Source organism: Garra rufa, chromosome 11 (assembly GCF_049309525.1).
Source record: "Garra rufa chromosome 11, GarRuf1.0, whole genome shotgun sequence".
In the NCBI taxonomy this organism is placed as follows: Eukaryota; Metazoa; Chordata; class Actinopteri; order Cypriniformes; family Cyprinidae; genus Garra; species Garra rufa.
Genome location: NC_133371.1, coordinates 25,101,843 through 25,124,141, shown reverse-complemented (window position 1 = coordinate 25,124,141; position 22,299 = coordinate 25,101,843). Strand labels below are relative to the sequence as shown.

General features: G+C 36.6%; 1 protein-coding gene across 1 annotated transcript in view; it reads right to left on the bottom strand.

The window, feature by feature from the left end:
* Positions 1-664: 664 nt before the first annotated feature.
* alx4b (ALX homeobox 4b) overlaps positions 665-22,299 on the bottom strand; it is a 23,827-nt gene continuing 2,192 nt past the window's right edge. The window contains exons 2-4 of the mRNA XM_073850837.1: positions 11,433-11,746; positions 7,218-7,346; positions 665-3,338 (exon numbers count right to left, since the gene is read on the bottom strand). Of these exons, the coding sequence (XP_073706938.1) occupies positions 3,021-3,338; positions 7,218-7,346; positions 11,433-11,746 (761 nt within the window). The 3' untranslated portion in view covers positions 665-3,020. The remainder of the gene's footprint in view (positions 3,339-7,217; positions 7,347-11,432; positions 11,747-22,299) is intronic.

Genomic DNA, 22,299 nt, shown 5'->3' with positions numbered 1-22,299 from the left:
ACAGAATGAGCTCTCTATAAAGCTGCACTACGTAACTTTTAGCCCTAGTGGTTGAAACATAAAAGTACAAGTTACTTGTGGAGGAACAGTCGTTTGGTAAGTACACTGTAAAAAAACTATTTGTTGAGTCAACTTAAAATAATTTGTTACATGGCTGGCTTAAAATTTTAAGTTTAGTCAACTCAAAAAAGTTTAGTCAACTTGAAATGTTAAGTTGTACTAAGTGACAACTTAGATATTTGAGTTGATTCAACTTAAAATAATTTGTTACCCTGCTGCCTTAAAATTTTTTAAGTTAACTCAACAAATTGTGTTTTTTACAGTGTATATGAATATTTTGGTGATTTGTAACTCGGTGAAATTACAAATATCATGACATAAACGGTCGCGGACGAATGCTGAAAGTATGTGGTCTCCGGGGGAAATCCATCCTAAATTATCAGAGGCTTGCCATAATGATTCAGGGTGAGGCAAAAACAAGGTTTGGATGACGGTTTCATTTACTTGTTTATTATTTAAATGTAATTAAATTTCGAACAAAAAGTTACACCGTGTAGCTTTAAGCATGATCTATTTGAAGGGATAGCTCACCCAAAACAGAAAATTCTGTCATTAATCACTCACCCTCATGTCATTTCAAACCATAGCTTCATAATAGAGGGTTTGCACTTGAGTCATGGTTTGGACAGTTACCCAGATGCGCGGCCATATTTGCAGTACTAGGACAGCATGGATTGTACGGAATGTACTACTGAATACTTTGTTCTGCTAATTCATGCTGTCTAAACCACAGAACAAAACATGGGAAAGCTGCTAAATCATATAGAAAAGGACTTGGTAAGCAGGAAAGGGCGCAATATTTTTTTACAATCTTAAGTTAATACAGTAGTTGGTACTTAAGTTAAAAGATATGTACAAGCAGTGTTAATTAATTAATTAGCCTAATATTTCACCTACCTGACTGGAAAAGATAAGGACAAACATGAATGTTGTCAAGATTCTTGCCTTGGAAAATCTGATTTAGTTTGGCCAACCACAAACGCCTTTTGTTCCTCAGACAGTTTTTTGCACTCTTCTCCTTGATTTGTTATAACTTTTGGCAGTCTCCAAATGTTTTTCCCAGTCCGACCAATTAGTACAGCCCAAAACATTAAACCTTTTCAGCAGCAATAATCAGCAAAATATTCGAGTTTCATTCAGTTTAGTAGCATTGTTTAAATTCCATGCCGCCAATATCGACAATTGATTACGGTTGAACCACTGATGTCACATGGACTATTTTAACAATGTCTTTACTACCTTTCTGAACCATAAAACATTTCAGTTGTCTATGCAGGGTCAGGAAGCTCTTGGATTTCATCAGAAATATCTTCATTTGTGTTCCGAAGATGAACAAAGGTCTTATGGGTTTGGAATGACATGAGGGTGAGTAATTAATGACAAAATTTTCTACAAAATATCTACTGTTCACTTCCCTGCTGTGTTGTTTTTTATACCAGCTGTCAGTTTTATTCAGAAAACGTGACTGAGAGAGATCAATCAGATCAATTAATCACACATTTAAAAGAAAACGGGAATTCACTTCTGTCAGCATCTAATAAAATGCCAAAAACTACAAAAAAGAATCATTTTGCAGCACAGGCTAGTGAACCCAAATGGCGCCAAACCTAGTGTCTCTTTTCACACTTCATGATAACCAGAATGTTAAAAAGAAGCAGAGGTTTTGAACGGTGACCCACCCTGCAGCATCAGAAACTAGACCTATGTTGGTGCGAGGGTCTAATGCTGCATCGAGCCAGGAAATTAATGAAGTTAGGCTTATGTTCCAGCTGATAGAGCCGTGTCCCTCTAACACAAAACAAACATAACATTCCAGCATTTATCTGGAAACAATGTGCTATTACCTCTGGTTTAGAGAATGTGGCTGTGATTAAAAAAAAGTATTTTAGAAGCTTGAGCTCTAGGAATCTGAATGTGCGGCACATCAAGCACGAAGAGGACAAAACCTGATGTTTCTTTGGCTTATATAGAGTAGCTACCACCTCGTCTGGATCTTTTAGGTGTGCTTTTTGGCTGGTGCAGATATCTGCTCCCTGCAAAATGTCTCGGATAAAATAGTAAGCACTTGTTCACCGCTATGTTTTATTATGCCTCTATATTCTGGCCCATAGTGCATAAGAACTGATGCCAGAGACATCTTCTTAAGCCTTACTAAAACCAGGCACTGACAAAGTGTCCTGCTCAGGTATTTATTACAAATAATTCAGATAAAATGTCAAATATTTTAGTTCAGCAAGCTTTCATGAAGCTAAGTGCAAATGTGCTATTTTATCTAATATTATGTTCTTTGTAGAGCACTTTAACTGCTGTGTTGTGACTTTATTTACCACTTGTTTTAGCACAGTTACCTGTAGCATAGTTTTTATAAAAATATTAAGCAGCACAACTGCTTTTATCATTGATAATAATAAGAAATGTGTCCTGAGCACCAATTCAGCCAATTAGAATGATTTCTGAAGGATCATGTGACGCTAAAGACTGGAGTAATGATGCTGAAATTAAACAGATACCAGTTAATTTAAATTTCAATTATATTTCACAATATTGCTGTTTTTACTGTATATTTATGACCAAATAAATTCAGCCTTCTTTCAAAAACAAAAAACAAAACCAACCCCAAACTATTGAACAGTAGTGAATATGTCTGGTAATTAGGTAATTAGGGCAAAATAGTAGTAGTGCATACAGATTTTTTTCAACGGTAATACATGGGAAGTCTGTATATTTTCTGTCTCCATTTTGAAACTGGCTCTTTGGTTTCGACACATTCAAGCTCAAAGTCCCACTGCGCAATCCACTTCCTCTAAAAAAACTTCAAAATGAAATCTACAAGTGTTTTAAAGCTTCTAGCCTCCATTTCTCATGTTCATATTGGCTCCAGATGGCATAAACTTTCACCTCATTAGTGCTGACAGCTTAGGGCTGAGGTTGTCTGGTCTTCTGTGTCCCAGATGAAGGCATCATGTGGCCCATGTGATTGCAGCGCTGTGCTCTTTTGCTTTCATACGCAGGCTGGCGATGCTGGAGGATTTGCGATCTGGTTCGATGCTGAGATCAAATCCATTAATGGTTCCGCCCACTCCCGAGTTGCCAAAAAGACTGCCCATGTGTGTCTGTCCCATGTTCCCACCCGGACTTGGCATACCAAGGAAATCAGACACACCACTGGCAGAGTGAGGGTGAGGAGTCATGCAGGAAGCTACAGTATCGCAAGGTACCACACAGCCAGGCACTGGTGAGGCTGCACTGCTGCCACTTAGCCAAGATGGGTTTTGAATCTAAAAATAAACAGAAAAACAAAGTTTTTGCGTTAATGTGAATTTTAAAAAATAAATACAACAGTTAGTTACAATAATACTTATATTGTCACGGTAAACACGAAGTCTGGGTCCAAAATGCAGGGGAAAATATATTTAATTAAATAAACACAAATAAACAGAACAAAACAAAACCAAAAGGCCAACACGGCACAACACAACTAGAACTGGGCAAGATACACAAAACAGGGAACACGATCAAGAGCAGGGATCCGGCACACAGAGACACACATACCAATACAGCATACAGGAAACCAATGCAGACTCAACAGGGTAGTGGGAGAGTGGAGATTATAAAGACAATGGTGATTGTGAACAGCTGTGGATGTGATGAGTGCTGATGACAAAGACAGGTGATAACAATTAGGAAGTGCAGTGCAGGGAACAGCGACCTCAGGTGGCTGAGGGAAAACCCCACAGCCCAGATCGTGACATATATACAGTCCAAACAGCACTGGAACATTTGTTTGTTTCAGTGACTTTCAGTAAAACAAACAAAATTGACAAGTACTTTATGAATGAGTTATTTGAGTCATTCACTTAAAAGATTTGTTCATAATGCTGATTCATTTCACAAGTGTCTGGCAGCATCCTAATATGCATACTACTATATAGTAGTCAGCATTTGAAGTGGATCAAAACCTTCCATCAAAGTTGTCCTAAAACCAAAAAAATACCCGTTGACATAGAAATTATCAGCCTATAATTTTAATGTTAGGTTTATTTTAACAGTGAGAGACAGAATAACATAAAATTCTAGAAAAACACATTTGCATTTTAATGAGTGAAAGAAGTGATCCCCTATCAATCAGCATGATTTCTGGCTCCCCGGTGTCTTTCATACAGGTAACAGACTGAGATTAGGAGCAACCTCTTAAAGGGAGTGCTCCTAATCTCAGCTTGTTATCTGTATAAAAGACACCTATCCACAGAAGCAATCAATCAGTCAGATTCTAAACTCTCCACCAAAGAGCTGTCCAAGGATGTCAGAGACAAGATTGTAGACCTGCACAAGGCTGGAATGGGCTACAAGACCATCGTCAAGCAGCTTGGTGAGAAGGTGACAACAGTTGGTGTGATTATTCGCAAATGGAAGAAACACAAAATAACTGTCAGTCTCCCTTGGTCTCGAGCTCCATGCAAGATCTCACCTAGTGGAGTTCCAATGATCATCAGAACTATGAGGAATCAGCCCAGAACTACACAGGAGTATCTTGTCAATGATCTCAAGGCAGCTGGGACTATAGTCACCAAGAAAACAATTGGTAACACACTACGCCGTGAAGGACTGAAATCCTGCAGCGCCTGCAAGGTCCCCCTGCTCAAGAAAGCACATGTACAGGCCCATCTGAATGATTCAGAGGAGAACTGGGTAAAAAGTGTTATGGTCAGATGAGACCAAAATCGAGCTCTTTGGCTTCAGGGGACAGGACAACTGCACCGCATCAAAGAGACGATGGATGGGGGCATGTCCCATCAAATCGATCAAGGCAACAAAGGAGAGGCTCAAGAAGAAGCACATTAAGGTCCTGGAGAGGCCTAGCCAGTCTCCAGACCATAATCCCATAGAAAATCTGTGGAGGGAGCTGAAGGTTCTAATTGCCAAATGTCAGCCTCAAAACCTTAATGACTTGGAGAGGAACTCCAAAGAGGAGTGGGACAAAATCTCTCTTGAGATGTGTGCAAACCTGGTGGCCAACTCAACAAGTCATGTTTTGTGAAGGGGTCAAATACTTATTTCACACATTAAAATGCTAATCAATTTATAACCTTTTTTGCAATGCATTTTTCTAGACTTTTTTCTAGTTATTCTGTCTCTCACTGTTCAAATAAACCTACCATTAAAATTATAGACAGATCATTTCTTTGCCAGTGGGCAAATGTACAAAATCAGCAGGGGATCAAATAATTTTTTCCCTCACTGTAGGGGAAAAACAGTGAAATTCAGGAGGGAAAAAACAACTGTCCTTATGAGTGACTCACTGAACCATTCACTCAAATGATTTGTTAAAAAATGATACAACAGTTCCAAGTACACTCATATGCAGTCCAGCACTAAAACTTCTTTTGTATCACTTCACTTTGTTTTTCAGTGACTTTCAGCTACAGAAGGAGATTGACAAGTATTTTATGAGTAAGTCATTTGAATAATACATTCAAACAATTCGTTCATAATGATTTAGTCACGGGTAACTGGCTGCAGTCTAATGTGCATACTTCCCAACTAAATATCAGGCAGAAAATTATGTGTGAAATGATTAGCACGTCCAAATCCACAGTAATCATAAAACATTAGGTAAAAGGTACCCAGATGATTTAATTTGTAGTCATATATCCAAATTTTCTTTCACATACTATAAATACTCATACTACTGTATATAAAACATACTTTTTCAAAAGAAGTACTCTACTCCATTATGGACACAGTCTCTTTTTCATGATTGTGAGGCTATATCACTGCAGTGGTTAGGCATATTGAGACCAAACTTGGTGTGTGTTATAACAACCATGACCTGAAGCTACTAGCACAGTTTTGGTGCAGCGCCACCTAGTGGTAAGGAGATTTGAAAAATGCCTATTTTTGCTTATAACTTCTCAATCGTTTGGCCAAAAATCATAAAACTGTTCTCTTTAAAGTTGGTGGAGCGGGGCAGAGTCGAACTATACCCAATTTTCCAATGTCAGCCATTTTGTGTGTCAGTCATTTTTACCTTTGTCATAAAATGCTATATTACATGAATGCATTGGCATATCATTATGAAACTTGGTATGTGTCTTTGGCACCATGCTCCGACAGTACAAAAAAAGTTTGGGGCAACGTCACCAAAGTTATAAAGTAATTTCTAAAAATGCTAATAACATTTGATTAAATTGATCTGCTGTAATGATCTCAATATATTCCTTGGGTCATCCTGAGAACATAGATATCAATTTTGTCATAGTCAGCCGAACTTACTGTCTGCCATTTTGATTTATGTTGAAAATGTTTTTGTCCTCCTACACTATTGGTCCAATTTTCACCACATTTGTCTCAGATCATCTTCAGACCATGCTGACAAAACGTTATGAATTACATGTAGATATATCAATGAATTTTGTGGAATCATACCAAACTGCGTCTGAGGCTGTATCTTTGCAACGCTTTGATATTTTTACACCAAACTTTGTATGTGCCATTGCCACCTCACACTGACCATGCTACATCAATTTGGTAACAGCGCCACCTATTGGTCAAGAGTGATAAATAATGAAATTAATAATGAAATTTCCAAAAATGCTAATAACTTTTAATTGCATTAGCCTTTTGTAATGAAACTGGGTCATGCTGACAACATAGATACCAATTATGCCATAGTCGGCCAAACTTTCTGTCTGCCATTTTGATTCATGTTGAAAACCTGATTTTTCTAACTCCTCCTCGTTTTCAGGAAAATTCTGATCTTTAGACTGTGCTGACAAAAAGTTATGGATTTAATGTTAATAGACAAAACCACATTTGACATACTGACACCAAACATTGTGTGTGCCATTGTCACCTCACACAGAACACACCACTTCAATTTGATAACAGCACCACCTATTGGTCAAAATCGATAAGCCATTAAATTTAAGTACTAGTGGTTGTATTTATGATTTTTCAGTCATTTAGATTAAAATCATCTTAAAATGGCTTCAGTTACTCGTTGCTGCAGATGGTCTGATGCTTGCTAAGTTGCTTGGTTTTGTAGACCTTGGCCCCTTAATTGCTGCCTGTGTCATTTAATTTAAAAGAATAAGCATTAAATGATAATATAAACTTAATCAACTGCATTTGAATAGTAGTACAGATTTTACTTTTACCTGTGCATAGTTTTCTGGTCGTGTAAGAAGAGGAAGCTCATACGCTGTGGAGAAGTGTGTCCGAACCTGCTGCATCTGACCAAAGCGTTCTCTTTTTCTCCACTTGGCTCGGCGATTCTGAAACCACACCTGCAGGAAATGAGCAAACATATGATTATTTGCAATTACTGTCTGCAAAAGCCCAAGATTTGGAGTGAATACATTGTGTACTCTATTGTATAAACTTCATGCTGTTTCTATATTGGTACTGAAAATACAAATTATTGATGCTGGATTTAACAGTGCACATTATTACTAAAGTCTATCTACTAGGAACTGGATTCTCCCTCTAGTGACTTGTAGTGAAAAATTGAGCACATGCAAAGCCATAAATCGTGAGGCACATGAAAGCCATGCCACGGCTCCTCAACTGACGTCTTTAATGTGCTGTCCACACTGCACTATTTATGTATGGATTTGAACTCTCCCCTGCCAGCACAGGTTGGAGCTCAGCTCTTTGATAGCTGTTCCTCTGTCTCCCCTCAGCCAGCAGGTCCGGCCTCGCTCATGTCTGGAGCAGGTCCACCTCATCAATCACAATGAGGCCAGTTCTAATACGCTGTTAGTGCACTGTGACACAAACCAACAACCCCAAACCACAGCTGAGTCCCTCTTTTTCACATGTCAAAGAAAATTGAAGGTTTTGAGATGTTCAGATTTATAAAAGTTAGTTTCCACAATCACCATTTGACCAAACAGATATTAACTCGTGGATTTGTCTCCGGTGTGTAATTTATGGTTGGAAGATGACTCCCATATTTAAGTAGTTATGCATTTATGCATGAGTATGCTTTCACTGGTTATTTAAAAGGGCAGCTGCAATCTCTCCATACCACTGAGCTTAAACTTGGATTGTGGGATGTATCTCTGTCCAATCACATTACAGTTTCCATAAGCCCCAAGAGCTCTAGATATATTATGGCAGGGTAACAAGACTATGGCACGCTGCGGTCACATGAATGAGGAACCATAGAAGTTACAAAAGATACAGTGCATTTCCACTTTTCTTTATTTGAGCTACAAAATATATTGCTTGAATTAGCTTAAGTTGTTCTCTAGGAGCCATTTGTAAATGAAGTAATTTGATCTTTGCTCCTGACATCCAAGTGCCATTATGATAATGTCATCTGTTTTGGGAATCTTTGTAATGTAATCCCTGTCTCTTCGGACATTTATATTGTTTTTTCCTTGGTCTTCAAAATTTAGAGCAATCAGAGATAATGACCAAAGATCAATGACCCAAGTAGCGTCTGTATACTTAGTTTATGTTGTTCCTCTTTCCTGTACAAGGATGAAAATATGCTAAAGATGAGTGGGGACATTGTACATTGTTAATCTTTTTTATATTAAGCATTTGGTTTGATGATCAAATTAAACCAGCTGAGCAGAGTGTAAGGCATTATAGGAGATGTATAAAAAGATTCTGCAATTCTGCATCTTGCAATTTTGTTCACAATTATGACTTTATTTCTCACAATTGCAATTTAATGTTGAGATTTTAAGTTAGCGTCTCACAATTCTGACTTTTTTCTCAAAACTGCAAATTTATAACAATTCTGATTATTTCTCTCAGTTGTAAATTTATATCGTGCGAGTTACACCTTGTAATTCTGACTTTATTTCTCACAATTGTGAGTATAAATTTAGCAATTTCGACTTAACATCTTGCAATTCTGACCTTTTCACTTAAATGCAAGTTTATAACAATGCAAACTTCATTTCGAGCAACTGCTATCTTGCAATTCTGACTATTTCTTGCATTTGCGTTTATATCTTGTGAGTTAACACAATTTTTTTCTAAACTGCGAGTTTATATCTTGAAATTTTGCATCTTGTAATTCAGATTTTTTTCTCAGAATTTCAAGTTTATAACGCAATTCTGACTTCTTGCAGCTGCGATTTTATATCTTGTGATTATTCTTCTGATTATTTCTCTCAATTGTGAGTTTATATCTTGCGAGTTACACCTTGTAATTCTGACTTTATTTCTCAAAATTGTGAGTATAAATTTTGCAATTTTGACCTTTTCACTCAAATGCAAGTTTATAACAATTCAAACTTCATTTCGAGCAATTGCTATCTTGCAATTCTGACTATTTCTTGCAATTATGAATTTTTTCAAAACTGCGAGTTTATATCTTGCAATTTGCATCTTGTAATTCTGATTTTTTTTCTCAGAATTTCAAGTTTATAACGCAATTCTGACTTTACTTCTTGCAGCTGCGATTTTATATCTTGCAATTTTGAGTTAACATCTCACAATTCTGACTTTTCTTTCTCAAAATTGCAAATTTAAAAGTTTATATCTTGTAAGTTAATCTTGAAATTTTTAATCTTGCAATTCTGAGTTTTTTCTCAGAATTCCAAGTTCACAATTCTGACTTTATTTCCTACAATTGCAATTTTATATGTTGAGATTTTAAGTTAACTTCTGAGATTTTAAGTTAACGTCTTTTCTCAAAACTGCAAATTTATAACAATTCCGATTACTTCTCTCAATTGTGAGTTTATATCTTGAGTTAACATCTTGCAATTCTGCATTTTTTTTCTCTCAAATACAAGCTTATAACCATTCAGACTTTCTCACAATTGCAGTTCCGAGTTAACATTATTCTATTTTGACTTTCTTGCAAATCTATAACTCAATTCTGACTGTTTTTACTATTTTCCAGTTGTGTGTTTATATCTTGCAATTATGACTTCTTTCACAATTGCGAGTTCATATCTTGCAATTCTGCTTCTTGCAATTTTGAATCTTGCAATTCTGAGTTTTTTCTTAAAATTTATTTTTTATTTTTCACAACTGCGATTTTATATGTTGAGATTTTAAGTTAACATCTCACAATTCTGCCTTTTTTTCTCAAAATTGCAAATTTATAACAATTCTGACAATTTCTTGCAATTATGAGTTTATATCATCTGCCTTTATTTTTCACAATTGCGAGTTTATATCTAGCAATTTTGAGCTAATACCTCGCAATTCTTTTTGCTCAGAACTGTGAGTTAACATTGCAATTCTGACTTGTTTTTCTCATAACACCGAGTTGTCTACAGCTTTTCTGTTTTCATCAATCTCAGATGCAGACTTTCTCCTTCCATCTTTCTTTTCTTCAAACTCAAAATCTGAAGGGAAATAAGGATGTTAGAAAGTAAAAGGGGAGAATGTTCAGTCTGGAGTTTGTTTACATTTCATGTTTAATTTCCTGACGCCTAAGCCCTCGGCTTTCCAGAGCTGCCCCCTCTGACCTCTCAGAGACCCACAGACTAGAGCAGTGGACCTTTTGTGCGGATCCACAGACACACACATACTCTCATTGTACGCTGTCTATGTATAAGAACACTTATGTGTGCTCCATTACACATATGCGCTCTCATCTTAATATGCGTGTTTAGAAAATAAAAAGTTACCCAATTAGATTCCAGAATGTTCCAAGTATGTCCCAAGGACAAAACTATGATATCACCCAAAACATCCTATTTTACAGTGTGTTGAGAGAAAAAGTCCTGTTTGATAGAGAGCGTGAGCGGGACAGAGCAGCAGCCAGCACTAAACAACAGCGCTGGGGAGGAAAGCAGGAGGGGCTCATCTCAATTACGTATGTCTGTAGGTATGTTTTTGAAATACGGGTCAAACCCTGTAGTCACTCAACAGAGTCTGCACTGTGTTGTCAGCCTACAGAGGTAATTAGACTCGTGTGTGTGTGTGTGTGTGTGTGTGTGTGTGTGTGTGAGATAGTTGGTCCTGTTTGGACTCAGAATGAACGCAGTTACTGCACTGTACCTTCAAAACATGGCCAGGTTCCTGACAATGCCTCATTCTCTGCATGGAAATTGATTATGGCATCTCAAACTGTGTTTTCTTCCCCTGCCAGAGAACGTGTGCTTTTTCCTCCCTAACTCTTCTTAACATCCTTAAATGCTGTGGTGTAGAGAGGTACATTAAACAGGGACTAGAAGTTTGGAAAAAATATCTGGGTCCAACTTCTCTGTTATGATGTGAGAACTGAGATCTGAGTCGTGCACAGCAGAGACTATTGTCCTTTTGTCTTAGCAGAGCAGAATCAGACTTTGTGGGATGAATATGGGGGGACTGACTCCCTTCTGAAGTTTTCTTGAAAGCATATTTTTAACAGCAAATATATCAAATTCTTACAAGGATTGGCTGACCAGACCTACCTGCACCCTTGCTTCTGTGAGATCTGTTCTGAGTGCTAGTTGTTCTCGAGCGTAGACATCTGGGTAATGTGTCTTCTGGAAAACCTTCTCCAGCTCCTCCAACTGATAGCTGGTGAAGGTGGTGCGGTTCCGTCTTTTCTTGCCTTTGTTGCTCTCGGCCTCGCTCTTGTCTAGAGGACTGCCGAGCTCAGAGATGGGTCGTTCTGTTTGACCTTTGATCCCGGGCTCTTTAACATTGATGTAACTACCATCAATACCTGTGGGATCAGCAGACTGAGGCATCTCTGTGTCTGTCAGTCCAGTGCCATCTTTACCTGGGAAAAGACATCATTTAATTCATTAATTGTGGATTTAGTGTTTGGCTCTATGCATAAAATAAAGGAGAAAGAGGGTGTATGTTGTATTGTTTCACAACCCATTACTGTCCTTACAGAAAAGTAACTTCATTAACTGAAGCAGTGTTGATCATGTATTCTGCCACTGGATAAAAAATAAAAAGGGTAATATAAGTTTTATAAGTATACTTAAAATAAGAGTTTATATCTTGCAATTCTGACTTTATTTCTCGCAAGTCTGACTTTATAACTCACAATTGAGGGTTTATATCACACAAATCTGAAAAAAAAAGTCAGAATTGCAAGATATAAACTTGCAATTTGACTTTTTTTCAGATTTGTGTGATATAAACTCACAATTGTGAATTATAAAGTCAGTTTATTTCTCGCAATTCTGACTTTATAACTTAGAATTGTGAAAAAAAAAAGTTAGAATTGTGAGTTTGTATCTCAAAATCTGAGAAAAAAGTCAGAATTGCGAGTTTATATATCACAAATCTGAGAAAAAAAGTCAGAATTGTGAGTTTATATCTCACAATTTTGACTTTATTTTTTGCAATTTTGAGTTTATATCTCGCAATTCTGAGTGTATAACTCACAACTGCGAGTTTATATCAGAATTTCAAATCTGAATTGAGTTATTAAATCAGAATTGTAAGATATAACCTTGCAATTCTGAAAAAAAATATCTTTTTCCCCTCTTAGAACAGAACTTTATAACTCGCAATTGATTCTGAGGAAAAAAAGCCAGAATTGTGAGTTTATATCACAAACCTGAGGAAAAACTCAGAATTGAGAGTTTATATTACACAAATCAAAGAAAAAAAGTGAGAATTGTGAGTTTATATCTCAAAATTCTGAGAAAAAAAGTCAGAATTGTAAGTTTATATCTCACAAATCTGAGGAAAAAGTCAGAATTGTGAGTTTAAATCTTACAAATCTGAGAAAAAAGAATTGAGTTTATATCTCAATTCTGAGAAAAAAAGTTTATATCTCGCACTCCTGACTTTATTTCTCACAATTCTGACTTCAACTTACAACTTACAACTGAGTTTATATCATGCAAATCCAAGAAAAAAAGTCATAATTGTGAGTTTATATCTCACAATTCTAAGAGAAAAGTCAGAATTGCGAGTTTATATCTCACAAATCTGAGAAAAAAGTCAGAATTGTGAGTTTATATCTCGATTCTGAGAAAAAAGTCAAGAATTGCTAGTTTATATCTCGCAATTCTAACTTTATTTCTCACAACTCTGACTTTATAACTCACAATTGTGATTTTATATCATGCAAATCCGAGAAAAAAAGTCACAATTGTGAGTTTACATCAGTTCTGAGGAAAAAAAGTCAAGAATTGTGAGTTTATATCTCGCACTTCTGACTTTATTTCTCACAATTCTGACTTTATAACTTACAATTGTGAGTTTATATCATGCAAATCTAAAAAAAAGAGTAAAAACTGCAAGTTTTCTCTCGTTCTGACTTTATTTCTCGCAATTGCAAGTTTATATCACAATTTTGAGAAAAAATCTGAATTGCGAGTTCATGTTACAATTCTGAGAAAAAAAGTCAGAATTGAAGTTTATATCACAGTTCTGAGGGGAAAAGTCAGAATTGTGAGATAAAAAAGGTGGAAACAGGCTTAATCGTGTGTCTGAAGAGCGGAGACAAATTAACACTGAAACCACATTTATAAAAACTCTCATCTACTCCTATACAAATATTCTGTATTTCAACATAAAGAGGGTTCTGTTGTGACCCTAAATTTCAAGGGCCTCTAATGTAAAACAAGCCTTTCTTTAACTTAGCTGAAAATATGTTTTTGATGTACAAACATGAGGTACAAACATGCCAGGATTGTAAGTAAATAATCAAAACACGCCTGTTCAAATCAGGCTCTACTGAGGCTCTCAGTTCCATAATCTTTTCAACTGTGTGAAAGTTATCAGGGTGTTTAGGGTGTTGTAGTCTGAATGTTTTCCATTCACGTTTGAGCAAATCAACCAAACAATTTTGTACTTGATTTATTTCAATTTAAACTATTTTAATAATGTCTTTTCACCTTTTTGGGAATGTGTTGCATTGCTGTCTATGCATGGTCAGAACGCTGTCTGATTTTTAAAAAATATATTTGTGTTGCAAAGATGAGCGAAGGTCTCACAATGAAGATATGCCTCAATGGCATGTATTTTTGGCCTGCGGGCCCAGGTTTGAGCATCTCTGGTTTAGAGTATCATTTTTTTACCATAATATTTTGTGATAACACATTTCCTCTGTCTCTCTGTGTTTGGCAGAGAACTCATCATAATTGCTGTGGTGAGCACTTTCAGTCCCACCCTGCCGTCTTTGCTTGGCTTTGTAGCCCATGTTATGCTGAATCTGCGTACCACCAAAGTTTTTAAACAGTGCCATTGCATGTTTTGCATTTTAGAGCCAAAGTACCTCGGTTTTGGCTGCCATTTTCACATTGACAGCAATAGTCTGGGTTTGAAAGCTGTCCAAATGTTTGAGGATTTTAGAGATGCGCTGTGTTGCTGTTTCTGCTTGCCATATAGAATGCAGGATCTCACTAATGCAATACATTTCATCATATACTGCTCTTCAAAAAGCTGCAAAAAGTGCTACTCAAAACATTGCAGAAAGCCTGCATTTGTACTACACAGTCTGTGCCTGGCCATTTACGCTTGATATATAACAGCACTCTTTGACACAATGCCTCAGCACTTCAACAGTGCTTGACTTAGCTTTATTGCGCAATGGTTACTCGTTATTTAGCAGATGCCTTTAGCCACAGTGACTTACAACACATTTGCTTGAGAGACTGTTCCTTTGTAGTAGTCTGGGATGAAATATTTTGCTCAAGGGCGCACTAGTGAAAGGGGAACCTCTTTACATGCAGTATCAACTCTATGAGGATATAACCTGTTACCTTTGGGCAGCCAGCACATTTAACATTAGATTACATTTATGCATGTGGCAGATGCTTTTATCCAAAGCGAATTGCATTGCAAGATACATTTCATCAAGTTCATCTTTTTCCTGGGAATCAAACCAATGATCCTGGCTTTGTTAGCAATAGGGCTGTCACTAACGATTATTTTAGTGATCGAGTAATCGATTAATCGAGTAATCGGATAATTATAATGAATTTGTTTGAGGTAATAAAAACAAACCTAAGCGAAATCTTTTAAAATGATTTGAACAGTGAGAGACAGAATACCAACAAAAAAATCCAGAAAAACGCATTTTAAAAAAGTTATAAATTGATTTGTATTTTAATGGGTGAAATAAGTATTTGATCCCCCATCAATCAGCAAGATTTCTGGCTCCCAGGTGTCTTTTATACAGGTAACAAGCTGAGATTAGGAGCACTCCCTTTAACCCTTTAGAACGTACGATCACACCGGTGTGATTTGTCTTGGCTGGTCCCTGAAGCGTACGATCACACCGGTGTGATTCGAACGTTTGCCGCATCACGTCATCAGCTGCTAAATTCAAATCGGTTTTGGCGCGTTGGCTGGCGCTGAGCCAGATCGGACGCGTTGAGCGCTTGTCATATTATCACAACTATTCAGTGTTTTCAACCATATAATGCTTATTTTAGGTTTCAGACATTTAAATACACATAAGTACTAGCAAAACCATACATTTATAGTTTGTAAAACACACACTGATGTCTGTAGAAGAAGCAATAATGATCCTACAAATATATTCTGACAACATATTTTATTGATATCATAAACAGATTATGTAGGTAACTCTAACGTTCACTCTCCTCTTCTCCCAGCTCACCAGAGACTTACTTTAATGTCTTTCGGGAGGAGAGGATGCATTTGCGTGTTGCGCGAACAAACATGGCGGCGCCCATCACCCGGTATAGATTAACTAACGCGGTCATTATAAAAGTATTTCAACTTTTAAATACATTTACTTGCACATATTTCGAAATCGGAATATCGGAATATTTCATAATATAGCGAGCATGCTTGTGAATATCAATAATAAAAAAGAGAAAACGAAATAAAAGCGATCCATGTGTCTTACAGTGCTGTTGTGGCTGTGGTGTGTCACATGACGCGTCACCATGGAAACAGAAATGCAAAACATTCCAAAATAACCGTTGCCTAAAAAAACTCACTCTTTGGGGTTAGATAGAATATTTTAAACTCACGTGTGAAAAGGTTAAGAGAGTGCTCCTAATCTCAGCTTGTTAACTGTATAAAAGACACCTGTCCACAGAAGCAATCAATAAGATTCCAAACTCTCCACCATGGCCAAGACCAAAGAGCTGTCTAAGGATATCAGGGGTAAGACTGTAGACCTACACAAGGCTACAAAAACATCACCAAGCAGCTTGGTGAGAAGGTGACAACAGTTGGTGCGATTTCACCTTGTGGAGTTTCAATGAGAACGGCGAGGAATCAGCCCAGAACTACACAAGAGGATCTTGTCAATGATCTCAAAGCAGCTGGGACCATAGTCACCAAGAAAACAATTGGTAACACACTACGCCGAGAAGGACTGAAATCCTGCAGCGCCCGCAAGGTCCCCCTGCTCAAGAAAACACATGTACAGGCCCATCTGAAGTTCGCCAATGAACATCTGAATGATTCAGAGGAGAACTGGGTGAAAGTGTTGTGGTCAGATGAGACCAAAATCAAGGTCTTTGGCATCTACTCAACTCGCCGTGTTTGGAGGAGGAGGAATGCTGCCTGTGACCCCAAGAACACCATCCCCCCCGTCAAACATGGAGGTGGAAACATTATGGTTTGGGGGTGATTTTCTGCTTAGGGGATAAGACAACTTTACAGCATCAAAGGGACAATGGACCATCAAATATTTCCCTCATTGAAAATGGGTCATGGATGGGTATGACCCAAAACACACGGCCAAGGCAACAAAGGAGTGGCTCAAGAAGAAGCACCTTAGTGGCCTAGCCAGTCTTCAGACCTTAATCCTATAGAAAATCTGTGGAGGGAGCTGAAAGTTCGAGTCGCCAAACATCAGCCTTGAAACCTTAATGACTTGGAGAGGATCTGCAAAGAAGAGTGGGACAAAATCCCTCCTGAGATGTGTGCAAACCTGGTGGCCGACTACAAGAGACATCTGACCTCTGATTGCCAACAAGGGTTTTGCCACCAAGTACTAAGTCATGTTTTTCGAAGGGGTCAAATACTTATTTCACTCATTAAAATGCAAATCAATTTCTAACTTTTTTGAAATTAAATTTTCTGGATTTTTTTGTTGTCATTCTGTCTCTCACTGTTGAAATAACCCTACCATTAAAATTATAGACTGATCATTTCTTTGTCAGTGGGCAAAAGTAACAAATCAGCAGGGGATCAAATAATTATTTTTTTCCCCACTGTATATAATATCAATGAAGCAAATATTATTAAACAAAACTTAAAATACATGATGTATAAACAGAGCTAATGTACATTATAACAAATGAAAGCAGAGGGTGCCAATGGCCTGACGATTGTTTTTACACTTTACTGCGTCATCTAATTGTTGTTTAATGTTGACTAAATGTGACCCTGGACCACAAAACCAGTCATAAGGTTAAATTTTACAAAACTGAGATGTATACATCATATGAAAGCTCAATAAATAAGCTTTCTATTGATGTATGGTTTGTTAGGATAGGACAATATTTGGCCGAGATACTTCTATTTGAAAATCAGGAATCTGAGGGTGCAAAAAAATATAAATACTGAGAAAATCACCTTTAAAGTTGTCCAAATTAAGTTCTTAACAATGCATATTACTAATCAAAAATTACATTTTGATATATTTACAGTAGGAATTTTACAAAAAAATCTTCATGGAACATGATCTTTACTTAATTTCCTAATGATTTTTGGCATAAAAGAAAAATCAAAAATTTGGACCCATGCAATGTATTTTTGGCTATTGCTACAAATATACCCCAGCGACTTAAGACTGGTTTTGTGATCCAGGGTCACAAATAACATTTATTTTAAATGTCCATTTAATCTTTAATATTTGGCCATTTCTTTATAACAGAAAGGCTACAGCCACTGACGAACAATTTTGAGAAAAATATTGATGTATTCTCCTGTGTTTGCATAGGTTTATAAATGATTTACCTTACAAATCTGAAGAAATGGTGCGGTCTGCATTCCCAGATGAACGGTACAATAAACCCAAACTCACAACAATATGCAGAGATGGAGTTTGAGACGCTCCATGTAAAAGATAACAGTTTAGTGTGGATTCTCGCCTGTAGAAATTGCCACTTCTGATATTTTGCCGGTTACTCGACACAGGCAAAAGGCAATTGACTTTTTTGAAGTACTCAAATTGAATGGAGGAATCGTGACAGCCCTAGTTAGCACAATGCTCTGATATGTGAGAACAACAACTACTAACAAATGCCGGCCTACAAGTTCACATCCTATAGGTGACCATATTTATATTAATAAGGAAATTAAACATTTCCTAAGGTAATTCCAACAAACTTTCCTAATCTAATAATCTAATAATAAAAAACACATATTTTACAGGTCTACTAAAGTACTGATGTTGGTATTGCAAAATCCCTCCAGCCTAGAAGCATATTCTGTTATTTTCCTTTCTGTAAACTGGTGGTCACAGTTTAACCACTTATGAAAATCAATTCACACTAAGTCTGAATGTTTAATTGGAGTACACTGTTGCAGTCCCTCCCCTGAGAACACTAACTCTGTTCTGAAGGAGTCGGCTGCGTCTTTGAATTAGCAGAGGTCAGATGTTTACTAGGAGCGGCTATTTAATCACTGCAAGAAACAAACGAGAAAAACATCAAAGTGTGATTTAACTAGCTGTAAAGCAGCAGGGCACCTGTTAGCTTTTATAGAATGTGATAGTCTGGGTCAGCTCCAGATATATTATAAGACACGCTGTAAATCACAAAAACGCTGTCAGTCAGAAAAATGTGTTTTTTGCAGATTTGACACAAAGAACCATTTCTTAAAAATCTTTCAGGGAAAAAGTTTTTAAAGGAACTTTTTTTAAATTTATTTCAAGAATTTTAATATTCTAAAGAATCTTTGTCCACTATAAAGAACCTTCTGTGTAATGAAAAAAATTTTGTAAATTCATTGTCTTTATCGAGCAGCAACGCAACTACGACGTTCAAGGCCCAGAAAGGTAGTAAGGACATTGTTAAAATAGTCCATGTGACAGCAGTGGTTCAACCTTAATTTTCCAAAGCTATGAGAATACTTTTTATATGTAAAGAACACGAAAATAACAACTTTATTCAACAATTTCTTCTCTTCCATGTCAGTCTCCACCGCATTCTGGCGTAAAACCCGAATGTACTCATGCGTGTCAAAGACTGACACAGAAGAGAAGAAATTACTGAATAAAATCATTATTTCTGTTTTCTTTGCGCACAAAAAGTATCCCCATAGCTTAATAACATTACGGTTGAACCACTGATGTGGACTATTTTAAGGATGTCCTTACCTACCTTTCTGGGCCTTGAGCGTGTCAGTTCAGAAAGCTATCGGATTTCATAAAAAAAATCTTAATTTGTGTTCCCGAAGATGAATGATGGTCTTGCAGTTTTGAGGGTAAGTAATTAATGACAGAATTTTCATTTTCGGGTGAACTGTCCCTTTAAATATTAGGTTAATTCACACTACTGTATGTCGTAAATACAGGTATCTGCGCAGAAGCAAAACTTCCAGATGTTCCTGTGAGAAGATCAATGCCTGCGAGCCGCACAGGAATGTGGATTCTGTGGGAAAGCAGGACAGTGTTTCCGTTAAATCTGAGCTCCTGATAAATGACCTCACACATGACTCCCATATATACCGCAGAACCGAGCCAGCTTTCTGTCTCCAAGATTTCACTCCCAGATGCTCACTATAACTTAAAATAGCTTATGAAGAGGATGTAAATATTGTTTTCATTGCATGCATTGTGGAGTAAAATATTTTGCACATGGCTAAATATGTACATAGATCTATCTACCTATCTATCTATCTATCTATCTATATATATATATATACACACACATCACCAGCAGCTGCACGTACATTGTGGTGGCAGAAAAACGCTGGTAACAAGTAGAGGGAAAAGGGTAAAATCCATGGAATATAAGAAAAAATGTTTTGCCTATGGATGTCAGAATCAGAATGCAAATATTTTTTATAGAATACTGTTGTCAAATTCGCAATTTGAAGCTAAACGCTTTTTTAAATGGACAGTCTATGCATGAAACCTACTATGATTACCCTACTTTTAAAGCATGAAATTGATTTAAACAATTTGTCTACATAATATTCACATATGCTGTTCATAGGGGACCTATTGCATTACAGTTACAGCATGAAATGCTATTTAAACTATAACATTTAACATAACATTTACCTATTTTATCTCACAATTCTGACATTTTTTTCTCCACAAATGCACGTTTTTCTCTCGTAGTTTGGAATTTATTACTCGGTTTAATTCAACAGAAGCAAGTTTGTCTATTCTGGGGGAAAAAAAACCCAGAAGTGTGGGCTATAAACTCATGATATTGAGCCGATGGAAAAAAAGAGAATGCATGTTTCTTTTTCTCATAATCAGGCAACACATTCTGTTTTAACTTTATTTTAAGGTCCATTTTTCACTAATAACTTTTACCTCACTAAATTTCTAATTACTTATCAGCTTATTAATAGTTGGTATGGTAAATTTAGGTATTGGTTATAGGATTCGGAGATGTAAAATATGGCCATGTAGAATATGTGCTTTATAAGTACTAAAAACAGTCAATATGTTAGTAATATGCATGCTAATAAACAACTAGTTAATAATGAGAATTGGTTCCTAACCTATAGTGTTACCTTTTCTCTCCAAAAACTATATTTTTTTAATGAACTGTCCTGTTAGACCTATTATAGTTTTTACTGTAATGGAACTTAACATTACCCAATTAACAGGTTTTTACATTTGTGACCATGGACCACAAAACCTGAAAAATAAGCTGAATAAATAAACTTTTCATTGTTGTATGGTTTGTTAGGATATGACAATATTTGGCTGAGATACAACTATTTGAAAAAAAAAAAATCTAAATATTTGAAAAGAAAATCTAAATATTGAGAAAATCACCTTTAAAGTTGTCCAAATGAAGTTCTTAGCAAAACATATTACTGATCAAAATTTTGTTTTTATATATTTACAGTAGAAAATGTACAAAATATATTCATGGAACATTATCTATACTTAATATCCTAATGATTTTTGGTATAAAAGAAAAATCAATCATTTTAACCCATACAATGACTAGTTTTGTGGTGCAGGGTCACATTTTTAGTCACTTACTGTTAAAATTACTTTATTGTTTATTGTCTCTTTTCACCTTCAAATACCCCAAAATCATCCTAACTTGTAGGCTATGTTAAACACCAGAATGTAATTCTCCTTTACATAAAGTCTAAAGTAACTTAAATATTTTATCCATGATGTCACACCTCTGGAAACCGTTATCCACACAATTAACCAGCATACCAGGAAACAGGGTGCAGAATTAACTAAAACCTTCGAGATCCAAGTTTTGCAGAGACTATCTCGCCACAGTAGATGTTTAATAGTTGACTTAATACCCCATCAATTGTTGAAGGCTGGTTTATTTGCACATGTCATTTTGTATAGAAAGGTTATGTAAACCAGTCAGGAATTGTCATTTTAGGACTCCCAGTGGTACTGATAGTGCTGAGCATAAAAGCATGAATGATATCTCTGGGAGTCCATACCACACATCTGCCTCTGAATAATGCCCTACTCCCTGCTGCAAGTAATGAATCACTCAGGCTTTTTTTTTTTTTTGGAGAGGTTTCATGCTTTGGTATGGTACTTCATTAATATTTCCAAAAATGTATCAAATGTACTGATTTTAAAAAGCACTGTCAGATTACAGCATTAGCTGGGGATTAACCTTGGTATAACCTATAGATGATTTTAAAACAACTACTGATACTCAAGTCAGGTCTTATGTCCCTTATGTTATGTAAGTTATACGTTTTGGCCATGTATTAATGTTTTTAACAGATTCGACCCATGACGTACATGCTGTGTTACTCTCACTGTAGTTTATTTAGGTTTCTGATTGGCTGGAAAAGTTTTAAACACCCTCTATATTTTGGATCTAGGTGGCGTGATCTCATGACAACTTTACAACCCGCATTTAAAGAGGTGTTATCTTGAGTCAGAGCACATACGTCTTCCCTTCTCTCTGTGTTGAACAAAAGTTGAAAGTTTGTCTAGATTCTCAGCTTTCCATAGTTCTCCGACTGGTCAATCAGGCTGTGCTTGAGGCTAGATTTTACCCTTGACATCTACAGCACAAACCACAAATACGCTCCAAGAATGGTGTGGGAACCACACAGTGTTCGTTCTCAAACCTCAGACAGGAAAAACGCTGTATAAGTACAGCACGGTCTGTGCATCATCTAACAATAATATCCTCATGAAACTGATCCTTAGTGATTGTCCTATATCTTCATGCTTACATCTAGGAATTTGGC